The sequence below is a fragment of the Somniosus microcephalus genome, chromosome 16 (assembly GCF_052327205.1).
Source record: "Somniosus microcephalus isolate GS21.2 chromosome 16, FLI_Smic_1.0, whole genome shotgun sequence".
Lineage (NCBI taxonomy): Eukaryota > Metazoa > Chordata > Chondrichthyes > Squaliformes > Somniosidae > Somniosus > Somniosus microcephalus.
Window position 1 is genome coordinate 77,560,226 of NC_141002.1, and position 16,402 is coordinate 77,576,627.

General features: G+C 51.7%; 1 protein-coding gene across 1 annotated transcript in view; it reads right to left on the reverse strand.

The window, feature by feature from the left end:
- Window positions 1-840: 840 nt before the first annotated feature.
- The window catches only part of LOC147106311 (CD82 antigen-like), a 156,379-nt gene continuing 140,817 nt past the window's right edge, over window positions 841-16,402 (reverse strand). Inside the window, exon 9 of the mRNA XM_086009302.1 lies at window positions 841-2,391. Coding sequence (XP_085865428.1) covers window positions 2,323-2,391 — 69 coding nt within the window. The 3' untranslated portion in view covers window positions 841-2,322. The remainder of the gene's footprint in view (window positions 2,392-16,402) is intronic.

A 16,402-nucleotide genomic window follows, 5' to 3' on the forward strand; every position in this document is an offset into this window, starting at 1 on the left:
TTAAGGAAACCGGCTGATGATGCCTCCTCTACTTGGCCCAGGATACACGCTGGGTGGGCTTAACAAGCCCCATCAATGTAAATTCATTTTAGACAGTGGGATGGAGCCAGCAGTGGGGCCGTGACCCGCCACCGGCATTGCCAGTCTCGGGCCCGCCAAGATCAGGAAAATCCCGGCCATAGTTTCCATTAGAAATGTGGACATAGAAATTTATTTTGGAAAATGTTGACATCAGAAGTGTGTGCAATATTTAGACTTTGAACATATTATAGATATTGTAATGTTGTTAGCACCTTACCCATGCTTTGTGAAAGATAACCAGCGTGGAGATAGCAGTTGAACATGGTGCTGTCTACCATGCCCATGGGTGCCTGAAATACGTTTGACCACAATATGTCAATGAGGGCCCTGTTCTAGGATCCCTCTTTTAAACTGGACGGCACAGAATGGATTCCTCAGCGGTTGCTGTGGCCAACAACAAAATTAAGTCATTTTTTAAAATGGTTTCTCTGAGTCATTTGACAGCACATTTGACTCCAAGGCTCCCTGAGATGTCCTGCTTGTGCATTAACACCACTTGTCAGATCACTCAGCATTGTTGCTGTGAGAGTAAGCAGTACAATTGATTTTTGGCAGTTTCTAAAAGTCATAAATCAATACAACTGCAAAGTTTCGGGCTTGCATTTGAGGCTGACAATGCACAAATGGCATGATGCAAATTTAGGATGATATTCATCTTCAGCTCATGGGAAGCAAGATACCCGTAAGCTTTCGAAAGCGAAAGAAACATATAGTAAGTAAAAAGTGACGTAATAAAACTCACTACGCACTTGGTTTGAGCATAAAGCAAGGCTTTAATCAACTTGTTTCAGAACATGGACGTCTAGTTGTATTTCACTAGTTCCTTGTCTTACAAAATGTCCCTGGCAAGCTGGGGCCCACGCCTGAGTATTTATACTCCTTGGATGGCGCCACCAGCTGGCCGTCCAGCGTTATTTCATAAGTACTTTCTTAATGATGAGATTTATAACAAAAAGTATATTTAAAAGGGATCTTGAAAGAAAAAGAAAATTTAATTTAAAAAGTAGATGATGCTTTTAAGAGGTTTACTTGATTTTTTAAAACGTAAACTAATAGATTAGCGGTCTGGTTCAAAGCAAGCGGAAGGATACAATGTTTTATAACAATGAGGGCATTATTGACAAAGTGTGATGGGAAAAGTGTTACACTAAGTAAAACAGGCACTCACAGCAAGTGTGTACTACACACAAGATTTTTTAAATAGCATTGGTAGTAGATCTCCTGTGGTATTTCTCGTGGTGAATCAGCTAAAGTCAGCAATGGAACAGGTAGGCCCGAGGACCGATTAAAATTGGCCTTGGGACTCACTTCAATTAGACTGCCGAGCTGTGGACATCTGCTCCGTGTCCCTAGGCAGCTCACCGGCAAAGTGGGTATCAATTTTGGGCCATTGCGATGAATTTTGCAGTGGGACCAACGCCTATGCAGATTGGGGGCAGGCCGTCCCACTTGTAAATTGGTATGCTTTGCACCCATTTTATGCCCGAAATCAGGAACAATGAATGCCTATTTCTACCATTAAAGTATGATGGCCAAAGTATGACAGAAGGCTGGGAGGAAGCGGGGGAGGTCAAAATCAGTCTTCGGGACTGCTGTAGAGCCAAGAGGAGCACTCCTGCTTACCCTGGCTGCACATTCAGGTAAGTCGGTTTTAAGAAACTTACCTTTTTTGTGGTGGTCTCCAGCTGTCCCTTTAAGGACCGCTGGTTAGGCCACATATAAACCTGATTATCCTGAATGCAGTAGGCCCGGAGTCAGTTGCGTTCAGGGCAACCCAATTTTGGGAATGGATACTATCGCGGATGTGAGGCCCCTCATTAACATGATTAAGAGTCCTAATGCCTCAAGAATTTTGCAGTGGGACCAACACCTACACAGATTGGGCACGGGCCATCCCACTTGTAAATTGGTATGCTTTGCACTGGTTTAATGCCCAAAATCGGGAACAACGAATACCTATTTCTACCATTTAAGTGTGATTGCCAAAGTACGACTGAAGTAAGTGTGATACATGCAATAAATGTCTGTTATATGAGAAACTTTTAACATAATTATCGATGCATCTGCTATTTTGTTGGCCATGGAAATCAGAACTTATGGTCTCTCTTCAGCCTGTGTTTACTGTCTTCATGGTGTTATTTTTTCTTTGCTTCGCTCCTTTCTTGCTTCTTTCTCTTTCTCTTCATCTTTCTCCTTTTGCTTCTTTTCTTCTCTTCTTCTGCTTCTCCCTTTTTTTCCATTTCAGATGGTGGTGTGGCGGAGAAGGGTGTCACCGAGGGCCACAGGTAATTGTTTGAAAGAAAATGCAGCCTGTACACAGACAGAAAACAAAAAGCAGGGATAAACGGGTCTTTTTCAGGATCGGCAGGCTGTGACTAGTGGGGTACCGCAAGGATCGGTGCTTGGGCCCCAGCTATTCACAATCTATATCAATGATTTGGATGATCGGACTAAATGTAACATTTCCAGATTTGCTGATGATACAAAGCTAGGTGGCAGTGTCATAGAAACATAGTAGATAGGAGCAGGAGTAGGCCATTCAGCCCCTCGAGCCTGTTCTGCCATTTAATGAGATCATGGCTGATCATCCAAATTCAGTACCCTGTCCCTGCTTTCTCCCCATACCCCTTGATCCCTTAAGCCTTAAGAAATATATCTAACTCCTTCTTGAATATATTTAATGAATTAGCCTCAACTGCCTTCTGTGGTAGAGAATTCCACAGGTTCACTACTCTCTGGGTGAAGAAATTCCTCCTCATCTCAGTCCTAAATGGCTTACCCCTTATCCTTAGACTGTGACCCCTGGTTCTGGACTCCCCCATCATCGGGAACATCCTTCCTGCATCTAGTCTGTCTAGTCCTGTTAGAATTTTGTAAGTTTCAATGAGATCCCCTCTCATTCTTCTAAACTCCAGCGAATACAAGCCCAATCGACCCAATCTCTCTTCATACGTCATTCCTGCCATCCCGGGTATCAGTCTGGTGAATCTTCGCTGCACTCCCTCCATGGCAAGAACATCCTTCCTCAGATAAGGCGCCCAAAACTGCACACAATACTCAAGGTGTGGTCTCACCAAGGCCCTGTACAACTGCAGCAAGACATCCTTGCTCCTATACTTGAGTCCTCTCGCTATAAAGGCCAACATACCATTTGCCTTCTTAACCGCCTGCTGCACCTGCATGCTTACCTTCAGCGACTGGTGCACAAGGACACCCAGGACTCGTTGCACTTCCCCTTTTCCCAATCTATTGCCGTTCAGATAATAATCTGCCTTCCTGTTTTTGCCACCAAAGTGGATAACCTCGCATTTATCCACATTATACTGCATCTGCCATGCATCTATCCAATCACCCAACCTGTCCAAATCATACTGGAGTTTCTCTGCATCCTCCTCACAGCACACATGCCCACCCAGCTTTGTGTCGTCTGTAAACTTGGAGATATTGGCCCAGAAATTCGGGTCGGGGGCTTCCCGCGGGTGTAAGCCCCCGACCTGCACTTACCTTGCGCACCGGCCGTTGAGCTGTGGGCCCCTGTGGAATTGTGATCCTGGGCCTGCTCCAACTGCCGGCGCGCAGTGCTTGCGTATCCCAGGGGCGCAGTTAGTTCGATGCGTCCCCTGGGATCATGTGGGCCATGGACAGCCAATCGGAGCAGGGAATGCTTCATTCATAAGTTTGACAGGAAGACCTGTCAAACCTATAATTACTATAAGCCCCAAAACATCACTAAATCTTCAAATAAATTTTTTTTAAATCACATTTTTAAAATAAACTATAAATTACATGAAATAACTATTTTAAACAATAATTTAAATTTTTGAAAAAAATAATTTTATTTTCTAACGGGGCTAAAAATAAACTTACTTTTCTTTAAAGTATTTAAAAATAATAAACCTGTGGAAAAAATGTTTTAATTTTAATTAATTCACCACTTACCTTGTAAAAAGCTGGCCTTGCAACTGCTTTTTACATGTCTAACTTCTGGAGACTTAACCTCCCGGGAAAACCTGCAGAAAAAACGTAAGTTCGATGCGCACGCGCTGCCTCGCCTGCGCATGCGTTTCACCTCTTAACCCCTTCTTTCAGGGGAATGGAAGTGCAGGTTTCCCGCGCATGCGCAGTGCATGCACAAAACCGACACTTCCATTGGGCTTATGGGTGAGTATCCCATGCGTACTCACCTGTGGAGACCCGAATTTCTGGGCCATTACATCTAGTTCCCTCGTCTAGACCATTAATTAATATATATATATTGTGAATAACTGGGGTCCTAGCACTGATCCCTGTGGTACACCATTAGTCACTGCCTGCCACTCGGAAAAAGACCCGTTTATTCCAACTCTCTGCTTCCTGTCTGCCAACCAGTTCTCTATCCAAGTCAGTACCTTACCCCCAATCCCATGTGCTTTAACTTTGCACGCTAATCTCTTATGCGGGACCTTATTGAAAGCCTTCTGAAAGTCCAAATACACCACATCCACTGATTCTCCCTTATCTATTCTACCAGTTACATCCTCAAAAAATTCCAGTAGATTAGTCAAGCTTGATTTACCTTTTGTAAATCCATGTTGACTTTGTCCGATCCTGTCACTGTTTTCCACAGTTGTGAAGAGGATGTGAAGAGGCTTCAAGGGGATCTCGACAGGCTCAGTGAGTGGGCGAGAACATAGCAGATGGAATATAATGTGGATAAATGTGAAGTTATCCACTTTGGTAGAAAAAACAGAAAGGCAGAGTATTTCCTAAATGGTGAAAGATTGGGGAATGCAGATGCTCAAAGGGACCTGGGTGTCCTTGTACATGAGTCACTGAAAGTGAATGTGCAGGTGCAGCAATCCATTAGGAAGGCAAATGATATGCTGGCCTTCATTACAAGAGGATTTGAGTACAGGAGTAAAGAAACTAGGCCTGTATTCTCTTGAATTCAGAACAATGAGAGGGGATCTCATTGAAGCATACAAAATTATTACAGGGCTTGATAGGGTGGATGCTGGGAGAATGTTTCCCTTGGCTGCGGAGTCTAGAACCAGGGGCCACAGCCTTAGGATAAAGGGTAGGCCATTCAGGACTGAGATGAGAAGAAATTTCTTCACACAGTGGGTAGTGAATCTTTGGAATTCACTAACCCAGAGGGCTGTGGAGGCTTAGTCATTGGATATATTCAAAACAGAAGTCGATAGATTTCTGACTAGTAAGGGCATCAAGGGATATGGCGATAAGGCCGGTGAATGGAGTTGAGGCAGAAGATCAGCCATGATCTCATTGAATGGCGGAGCAGCCTCGAAGGGCCAAATGGCCTACTACTGCTCCTATTTCTTATGTTCTTATGTTCCCATCCCTACCATCCCCTCCACCCTACCTCTCATGCTTCTCCTCCACCCTCTACCTCTTCTTCTCCTCCACCCTCTACAACAACAACAACTTGTATTTATATAGCGCCTTTAACATAGTAAAATGTCCCAAGGCGCTTCACAGGAATATTATAAGACAAAAAAAATTGACAAATTCTACCTTTTCCCCTTCCCCACTGCCCTTCCCCTTCCCACCTCCCCCTCACTCCCATCAACTTTCGTAGCTCTTCCCCTTCCCACTACCTCCTTACCTCTTGGATCCTCCCCCTCACTGCTCAGTTGCCTCCCCTCCCTCACTCATCCATCCGTCACCCCATCCCCTGACCTCTCACCCGACCCCCACCCATTTATCTTTCCCATCCCCTCACACTCACCATTACTCCTTTACATGTTTTAAAATAATACCTAAGTGCAAGGGAAGTCGTGTTACACAAGTCATGACACAGGAAATAACGTATGAAATGGACAGGGAGGGTACACTAAGCACAAAATTGTTATTATATTATCGACAACTATTAGTAAATTACACCTTTAATAATTAATTATAATTTTCTTCCTGTATATAGAATAATGGATGTCAAGGGTGAACTATAGTTGCTGCATTGTATGTAAGCTTGAGTTGGTTTGCATTTAGTGATTCCTGTAACAGCTCTCAGAACCACTGTGACTGTGTGCAATTTTTAAAATAAAAATATTGTAAAATTGGAAAATGCATAGACAGAACAGAGCAGTGCATGGAGATAGTTGGTTTCTGTTGGCACAGTGTATATAGTTAGTATGGGAATCCCCCAAGATTTCCTATACAGTGAGTTCCTGATCATATTGCTGGAAGCGTTCTGAACATTGCTCTGCGGATGAAGAACTGCCCAGTCAGCTAGCTGTTGATGTGAAAAAAAAATGTAGCAGGAGTTGATTTGAAAGAACACATGTGATAAGACAAATCTGATTGGATTATAGTAAGTTTAAACAGAGATAACTAACCCAACAGAAAGTTGGTGCTTTTTGTTTTCATCATGAATAGAATTCCTCCTCTTTAATGTTCCAAATATATCATTATTAAATAATGAGCAAATGATCACTCATATAAAATATATAAAGCAATTTTAAATCACAGAACAAATGCGTTATATTGAATTGCTTTCTTTATTTTATGCAATCACATTTTATTCTCAGAGAACACTGAGATGATAGTGTGTGTTTTAGCTCCTCTGATGCCAGTGCTTGCTCGATAAGTAATGATTATATCCCCTTTTGTACAGCTGCAAAAAGATAACAGCTTGCACACAATGGATGGATTCCTTCTTCTGACGGGTGAGATAAAGGGTACTGGATACCCTGAGGATCCTCCTACATTTAACACCTGCAAAAATAAAGCATTCAGCTGAAAGCTGAACAACATTTATCTGAGCACTTTTTTGTTTTTGATTAAGCTGAGCAGCTTTGACAGTGATGATTCACTTGTGGTGTGTGCATTATTGATGAGACACTGCAGAAAATATTCACAAGTCAAGGACTGTGCACACAAGCAAAGGCTTCCATATCTTGGAATGGACTACTATCATGATACATATTCCCAAACAATCTAAATGCTGCATAATTAATATCTGTAGGGTTAAAATGTTGTAGAATTAGAAGTCTGTAGGGTCCTTGGGCTAGATTTTCAGTATAGACAGTTTTGGGGTGCTAACCTTAGCGCCCGCCCGAAGTTAGCGCCCGCCCCAAAGTAGCGCCCCGTTGCCGGAAATTCAGTGGCTTCGCCCTAAGAGGTTGGTGGAGCGCTAAAAGAGGCGTTCCACTACTATCTTTAGGCGCTAAGCCGGCGGTGCAGAGCGCAACACCCGAGCTCGGGCGCAGCGCACGGCAGACACTCTGGTGCCAAGGGGAAGGGTGCATGTGTTTTTTTCAAAGGAGGAGGAGGAGGAGGAGGAGGAAGAGGTGGTGGTGGTGGTGGTGAACATAAATACACATGCAGACTGCCTTTTATAGTGCAGGAGGAGTGCCCTTTAATTTGCGCTCCCCAGGGTGTGTTGCGTTCCATTTTACAAACGCTCTGGACGCCAGCTGCACAATGGGGCGGTCCGACTGAAGTTTGGATTCGGGGCGGCCAAAGGGCGTTGCACGAGGATGTGACGTCATTTTCTGCGCGCGCATCCGGGCGGCCGCTAAACTTTGCGCCGGCGCTAACGGGCAACTTAATTTGGGGCGGGGCGCAAACTGCGCTGCGCCCGGGCGCTACACGCATAGCGCCCGAAAATCACTTCTCTTAAGGCGCTAACTGCTGGCGCAAGCAACTGAAAATCTAGCCCTGTGTGTCATTGTATTTAATTAATCTAATAATTCATGATAAAACATAACAGTGACTGCACATAAATATCAATTATCTGAGGCGTGATTTGGATTTTATTTTTGCTTTCTCTCTTTTACTGGGAATTTATGCCAACAAGAAAAGCTTTCAGCTGGGGTCAGCTTTCTGCTGTACCTCTTTAACTTGAACTCAGCTAGCTAAGTGGGGAAGTTCTGAGTTCAAGATTAAGGGGGAAAAATTCGGTTGCTTTGCGCCTCCCGTTAGCACCCTAAGAGGGCGCTAATGGGGTGCAAACCAACTAGCGCCCGGGTGCGGCGACGTTTGCGCCGCTCGCGAAATTGACCAGACATTTTGCGGCAGCGCTAAACACTACCGCCATGATCTCCTGCACCCGCAGATCGTGACGTCAGTCGAGCGTGCAACGCCCCGGTAGCGCCCCGGACCGGATATGGAGTGGCGCCCCCTGCCTTTCCGCCTGCCACTAGCAACGACAGGTTGAGGGAAACGTTTTGCAGTCGGGAAGGGACTGGGGGAGCGCTATTTAAAGGCGACTGCTCCCTGTCTTTTTTTGTCGGTGACATTTTTGCACCTGAGAGAGTGAGAGAGACTTCTGGAGAGATTCAACACTGTGTGAAGGAGTTTTGGGTACTGAGCAGCATTTTGCAGGTTCATTTTGATTTGACCTTCCTTGCATCGATTTAGAAGAGACTTAGAGGGCTGCACTCTGTGCTCTCTCCCTGGGCCTCTCCATTGTTCTTTCCAGCAGAATTGATGTACAGGTCTCTCCAGGCCAAGATTCAAAGCTGCAATGAGGAGGGTGTGGATGGAGAGCAAGATCGAACCTCCCCTTTAAGAACTGGCCAGTGTGTCTGTGTTCCATTGCTGACTGACATCACATGAGCTTCGCCAGGGCTCTGAGGTAGCGCCTCACTCCTTGGCGTTAGCACCTTAAGAGAGGTGTGTAGTACCTGATTTAGCGCTCCAATCACCTCCAGGGGCGATAGAAGCCAATTTTGCAGCCGGAGGCGATAATTAGCGCCAGGCACTAAACTTTGCACCCGGCCGATAATTGCACCCCAAACAGGGCGATACCGAATTTCTCCCCTAAGTGTCTCCAATTCAAATCAAAATCACTAATGCAGGAGGATGTTTCCCCTGGCTGGGGGGTCTAGAATGAGGGCTTACAGTCTCAGGATATGGGGTAGGACATTTAGAACTGAGATGAGGAGAAATTTCTTCACTCAGAGGGTGGTGAGCCTGTGGAATTTTCTACCACAGAAGGCTGTGGAGGCCAAGTCACTGAATATATTTAAGAAGGAGATAGATAGATTTCTAGACACAAAAGGCGTCAAGGGGTATGGGGAGAGAGCGAGAATATGGTATTGAGATAGAGGATCAGCCATGGTCATATTGAATGGCGGAGCAGGCTCGAAGGGCCGAATGGCCTACTCCTGCTCCTATTTTTCTGGCCTAGAAATTGAGTGGGCTTTGCGCCCATTTTGCGGCGCTAGAGGTCATTGCGCTGGACTTACAGCCGGTTCAGAAATTCCCTGGGGCCCTACCATCGGCGGTAGACCGGTTGCGCTGCGCCGGCACCGATGACGTCATCGGTGTGCGCAGCGTCCCGGTTGCTGTGGTGACGGGCCCCAGCGCCGAAATTGAGTTGCGGCCGCCTCGCCCGTGGCAGCCGCAACTAAGACTCTGGCAACCGAGGCCTAGAAATTGGGTTTTGGCTTAGCCAGGGCTTTAGCGCCGGAAGTTAGTGCCGGCGCTAAGTCCCCCTGCGCGCGCCAAAATTCAGTAGCGCCGCGCCCAAACGGCTGCCGGTGCTACTGAAGGGTCTTAGCGCCTGGAAAAGGGCGCTAACTGTCGTTTAGCGCCGCAATTCCGGCGCTGCGGCACCCGATGCGGTGCGGCAGGCTGGGGAAGTGCAGGCCTCCTCCTTCCGTTAAGGAGGAGCTGCCTGCACCCGGCCGCGGCCCGCGCAAATCTGTTTAAAAATGAGCCCGGCACCTCGGACAAGTGCCGGGCTTGCATCTGTTCCGGGGGGGGGGGAGAAGTCCGGGGAGGGAGCTGCGGGCAGGCGGCCGGCGGGAAAGCGGCCGGCCGCCGCGGGGCCTTTAATGCGCCGGCGCAAGCACATGTTGGACTCTGTTGCCAGAGTCTTAGTTGCGGCTGCCACGGGCGAGGCGGCCGCAACTGAATTTCGGCGCTGGGGCCCGTCGGCATGGCAACCGGGACGCTGCGCACACCGATGACGTCATCGGTGCCGGTGCAGCGCTACCGGTGCAACGCCGCTTTAGGGCCCCAGGGAATTTTTCAACTGGCCATAGCTCTGGCGCTAGTCCCTCTAGCGCCTCAAAAGCGGCGCTAAGGCTAGTGAATTTCTAGGCCCGAGTCTTACAGGAGTTTGCGCCGGCGCATTAAGGTCGTGCGGCGGCCGGCCGCTTTCCCGCCGGCCGCCTGCCCGCACCTCCCTCCCCGAACTCCTCCACACCCCCCCCCGCGGAACAGATGCTTCTGGGCTGCGAGCCCGGCACTTCCCCAAGGTGCCGGGCTCATTTTTGTGAAGATTTTACCGGCCAGCGGGCGGGTGCAGGCAGCTCCTCCTTAACTGAAGGAGGAGGCCTGCACTTCCCGAGCCTGCCGCACCGCATCGGGCGCCGCAGCGCCGGAATAGCGCCGCAATGCGGCAGGTAGCGCCCATTTTCAGGCGCAAACACCCTTCAGTAGCGCCGGCAGCCGTTTGGGTGCGGCGCTACTGAATTTTTGGCACGCGCAGGGGGACTTAGCGCCGGCGCTAACTTTCCGGCGCTAAAGCCCTGGCGCGGCGCCAACTGAATTTCTAGGCCTCTGTTTTTTTTTCTTTGGGCTAGATTTTCAGTTGCTAGCGCCAGCAGTTAGCGCCTTAAGAGAAGTGATTTTCGGGCGCTATGCATGTAGCGCCAGTGCGCAGCGCAGTTTGCGCCCCGCCCCAAATTAAGTTGCCCGTTAGCGCCGGCGCAAAGTTTAGCGCCCGGCCGGATGCGCGCGCAGAAAATGACGTCACATCCTCGTGCAATGCCCTTTGGCCGCCCCGATTCCAAACTTCAGTCGGACCGCCCCATTGTGCGGCTGGCGGCCGGAGCGTTTGGAAAAAGGAACGCAACACAACCAGCGCGGGCCCTGGGGGGCGCAAATTAAAGGGGACGTGCTCTCCAGTATAAAGGCCAGCCTTTTTTCAGAAAACACTCTTGTGCAACGCATTTCTGGAGACACAACAAGGAGGATAGCTAACTGGTTTCAAGCAGCAAGAGCTCAGGTATTTTTGGACTCAGGCCAGAGCGCTGCAAGTGGCCTTTTGGAAATTTGAGTGTTTGCCAGGATTTGATGGGGGTTGCATGGGGTGCCAACGCGGAGCTGCAGCTCCATGTCCGTAGGGCTCGCAGACGCATTGTGAGAGGGGCAGCCCTGGCTAGAGGCAGAGGGGGCTACAGGCGTCGGCCACGTAGGCCTTACCCAGTCAGGCTATACCGCCAGCAGCGCTCCTACCTAAACATGAGTGCCGCGCGATGTGTTAAAAGGCTCCGATTCCGAAAGGAGGTGATTGCAGAGATCTGCCACCTGCTTCGCAGAGATCTGCGGCCAAAGCTCAGGTGCAGGACGTCTCTGTCGGTGGAAGTGAAGGTGACGGTGGCATTGAACTTCTATGCCACCGGCTCCTTCCAATACGCTGCTGGGGACATAGCAAACATCTCCCAGTACGGCGCGCATCGCTGCATCCGCCAGGTGACCGAAGCACTGTTCAGAAGGAGAAGCCAATTCATCTCCTTCCCCATGGCCCTGGAGAGTCAGCATTAGCGCGCATTGGGATTTTCCAGACTCGGGGAATTCCCCTTGGTGCAGGGCGCCATTGACTGTACGCATGTGGCTTTGCGGGCCCCTCTGGAGCATGGCGAGCAGTATCGCAACAGGAAGGGCTACCATTCTCTGAATGTGCAGCTGGTGTGTGACCACAAGCAGCGCATCATGGCAGTCAATGCCAGCTTCCCAGGCAGCAGCCACGATGCCTTTATCCTGCGGCAGAGTACTGTGCATGACATGTTCGAGGCACAGCCTCCCCCAAGAGGATGGCTACTCGGGGACAAAGGCTATCCTTTGTGCACCTGGCTCATGACCCCGCTCCGCGCGCCCAGGACCGCTGCTGAAGAGGCCTACAACGAGAGCCATCAAACCACCCGCAACATCATCGAGCAAACTATTGGGGTCCTCAAGCAGCGGTTCCGCTGCCTTGATCGCTCCAGAGGAGCTCTCCAGCATTCGCCGGACCGGGTCTCCCAATTTGTGGTGGTTTGCTGCACGCTACACAACCTGGCTATCCGCAGGACTCAGGCACTGCCACCTGACGTTGTACCAGCACCTCAGGAGGAGGAGCAGGAGGAGCATGAGGAGGAGGAGGAGGAGGAGCAGGAGTACGTTCCCAGGAGGGAGCGACCAGGGCCAAGGGCCGCACGACGCCACCTTATTACACGGTACTTCTAAGCCCCCTGTCAGGGAATGGCCAGGGGCCATGAGGGAAGATGAATGCAGTCGCTCCGCAAGCCCTCAGCCGGCGAAGCCAACAAACACTAAGAAGAACAACCATGGAGACTGCATGAATAAAGATAATTATTTATTACACAAAAATGAAAAGCCCTTCCCACATGAATCCCCAAAAACAATAAACGGGCCCCACAAAAAGCCCAACAAACGACTCACTCCCACAAACTGGGGAGGAGTCACTCCACATTTCTTCAAACAGGGCCTCAACGTCGGCCTAACGCAAAAAATAAGCCCTCCAACAACACAACCATGGGCAAAATAAAGATGGCCACCGCCATATAAAACGAAAGCTGGCCACACCCTCGACTGAGTGGCCCGCGAGGGCGAGACCTTGCCCAGCCTTTTGCCTCCCCTGCCCGGCCTGCTGCTCCTTTGCAAGCTCTGCCCAGTGGCTGCTGCGAGGCTGGGGGAAGGCGCCTGAGGCTCAGATGCCCTTCCGCCAGATGCCGCTGGGGGGCGGCCTACACGGCGTTTGGGCCTCGAGGGGCCGTCTGCTGAGTGGCGCACCTGAGCCTGGCCACCATCAGCTGCAGCCGCTTGCCCTTGACGCCCCAGTGGGGGAATGGCGGCGACGGATGGCGCAATGTGGGCCAGCTGGCGTCTGGGATGCGCTGGGATTGTCAGGGTGAGTACCCTTTCCAGTCTCCTCCTCATTCTTGCATGTACACCTGACATGATGGGCAAAGGGAGCTGAAAGTCCTAATGGCCAGCCCTCAGCCAGCAGCATTGGGACAGTCATGAGCATCAATTGGCCATTCTGCACTCTACACTCTGGCCCAGCTATTCCACCATGGGAGGCATTGCACACGACACCAGGGCTACACTCTGGCCAAGCTATTCCACCATGGGAGGCAGTGTACACTACATCAGGGCTACACTCTGGCCCAGCTATTCCACCATGGGAGGCAGTGCACACGACATCAGGGCTACACTCTGGCCAAGCTATTCCACCATGGGAGGCAGTGCACACTACATCAGGGCTACACTCTGGCCCAGCTATTCCACCATGGGAGGCAGTGCACACGACATCAGGGCTACACTCTGGCCAAGCTATTCCACCATGGGAGGCAGTGCACACTACATCAGGGCTACACTGCGCACTTACAGCCCGTCCTTTCTCTTGCAGGCTAAAGTTGCGTATAATCGCCAGGCCCGTGCCAGGGCCAGGGGAGGCCGCGCAAAGCTGCAGAAGCTCACTCGGCTGGAGGAGCGCGTGTGTGTGCTCATGGGAGCCCGTCTGATCGTGCGCACAGCGTGCGGAGTAGCCGACCCTCCACTGCCCGGCAACGGTAAGGACCTCACCTTTTGGCCCTCTCGCGTCGCACTTGCGCATCCGAGCTACCTCCTTTGCCACTGTCCCACCAATGCGCTGAATGCCACCAGTCCTAACTCCCTCGCTGACGCCGTCTCCTCACTCTGAAGCTACTCTTGTGCATTCCTGCTTTCAGCTGGTGACGACCAGGACCCTGAAGCTGCCAGTGACAGCCCCTCCGAGCAGGAGGAGGAGGAGGAGCAAGCCGGACCATCGGGGGAACACTCAGGTCCCGCCGGAGAGGACGAAAGGCTTGACACGTCCTCACTGGACGAGTGCCTGGAGGAACTGTCGCAGGGGAATGCAGCTTCTGGGACCATTGGCGTCCAGCCACCCAGGAGCCGTGCGCGTGGCCCGCGGCCTTCCCCCCAAAGGGGGGAAGGATCAGAGGGGAGTGCTGCTGATCGGCACACTTGCCGCCACCAACGTGGCAAGGTTCCCCTAGTTCGGCCCCCTCCTCCCCAGCGGGAGAGTCGCGACTCCAGTTCGGACACCTTCACCTCGGAGGAGGTGCGGAAGCTGGATAAGATGGCCGAGGATTCGGACCGGCGCCACACGGAGCTCATGAGCGTGGTGGGGCGCATGCCTGAGGCCATCGAGTCGCTGGCGACCAGTGTGCGCGAGTTCGGGGCAGCAACTGCCGCGAGTGGCCGCATGCTGACTGATGCCGTCAAGACCCTGGCGGGTGTGATGCGGGCGCACACCAGGACAACAGGGGCACTCACTGCTGCCACACGCGCTGTCTCAGGCAGGCATCGCCAGGGCAGCCGCCGCGCTGGAGCATCCCAGCGAGCCGCCCCTCGGCTGATTGTTGCGGATCCTGCAGTGCGGGCCCGGCCGAGTGCCAGCACGCCACAGCACCAGCCAGCCGGTCCCAGACGCCAGCTGGCCCAAATTGCGCCATCCGTCGCCGCCATTCCCCCACTGGGGCGTCAAGGGCAAGCGGCTGGAGCTGATGTTGGCCAGGCTCAGGTGTGCCACTCAGCAGACGGCCCCTCGATGCCCAAAGGCCGTGTAGGCCGCCCCCCAGCGGCATCTGGCGGAAGGACATCTGAGCCTCAGGCGTCTTCCCCCAGCCTCGCAGCAGCCACTGGGCAGAGCTTGCGAAGGAGCAGCAGGCCGGGCAGAGGAGGCAAAAGGCTGGGCAAGGTCTCGCCCTCGCGGGCCACTCAGTAGAGGGTGTGGCCAGCTTTCGTTTTATATGGCGGTGGCCATCTTTCTTTTGCCCATGGTTGTTTGGTTCGTGGGCTTTTTTTTTGCGTTAGGCCGAGGTTGAGGCCCGGGTTGTACAAATGTGGAGTGACTCCTCCCCAGTTTGTGGGAGTGAGTCGTTTGTTGGGCTTTTTGTTGGGCCCGTTGATTGTTTTTGGGGATTCATGTGGGAAGGGCTTTTCATTTTTGTGTAATAAAAATTTATCCTTATTCATGCAGTCTCCATGGTTGTTCTTCTTAGTGTTTGTTGGCTTCGCCGCTGAGGTCTTGCGGAGCGGCTGCATTCATCTTCCCTCATGGCCCCAAGGCATTCCCTGACAGGGGGCTTAGAAGTACCGTGTAATAAGGTGGCATCGCGCGGCCCTTGGCCCTGGTCGCTCCCTCCTGAGAACGTACTCCTGCTCCTCCTCCTCCTCCTCCTGCTCCTCCTGCTCCTCCTCCTGAGGTGCTGGTCCAACGTCAGGTGGCAGTGCCTGAGTCCTGCGGATAGCCAGGTTGTGTAGCATGCAGCAAACTACCACAAATTGGGAGACCCGGTCCGGCGAATACTGGGGAGCTCCTCCGGAGCGATCAAGGCAGCGGAACCGCTGCTTGAGGATCCCAATAGTTTGCTCGATGATGTTGCGGGTGGTTTGATGGCTCTCGTTGTAGGCCTCTTCAGCAGCGGTCCTGGGCGCGCGGAGCGGGGTCATGAGCCAGGTACACAAAGGATAGCCTTTGTCCCCGAGTAGCCATCCTCTTGGGGGAGGCTGTGCCTCGAACATGTCATGCACAGTACTCTGCCGCAGGATAAAGGCATCGTGGCTGCTGCCTGGGAAGCTGGCATTGACTGCCATGATGCGCTGCTTGTGGTCACACACCAGCTGCACATTCAGAGAATGGTAGCCCTTCCTGTTGCGATACTGCTCGCCATGCTCCAGAGGGGCCCGCAAAGCCACATGCGTACAGTCAATGGCGCCCTGCACCAAGGGGAAGTCCCCGAGTCTGGCAAATCCCAATGCGCGCTGATGCTGGCTCTCCAGGGCCATGGGGAAGGAGATGAATTGGCTTCTCCTTCTGAACAGTGCTTCGGTCACCTGGCAGATGCAGCGATGCGCGGCGTACTGGGAGAAGTTTGCTATGTCCCCAGCAGCGGATTGGAAGGAGCCGGTGGCATAGAAGTTCAATGCCACCGTCACCTTCACTTCCACCGACAGAGACGTCCTGCACCTGAGCTTTGTCCGCAGATCTCTGCGAAGCAGGTGGCAGATCTCTGCAATCACCTCCTTTCGGAATCGGAGCCTTCTAACACATCGCGCGGCACTCATGTTTAGGTAGGAGCGCTGCTGGCGGTATAGCCTGACTGGGTAAGGCCTACGTGGCCGACTCCTGTAGCCCCCTCTGCCTCTAGCCAGGGCTGCCCCTCTCACAATGCGTCTGTGAGCCCTACGGACATGGCGCTGCAGCTCCGCGTTGGCACCCCATGCAACCCCCATCAAATCCTGGCAAACACTCAAATTTCCAAAAGGCCACTTGCAGAGCTCTGGCCTGAGTCCAAAAATACCTGAGCTGTTGCTG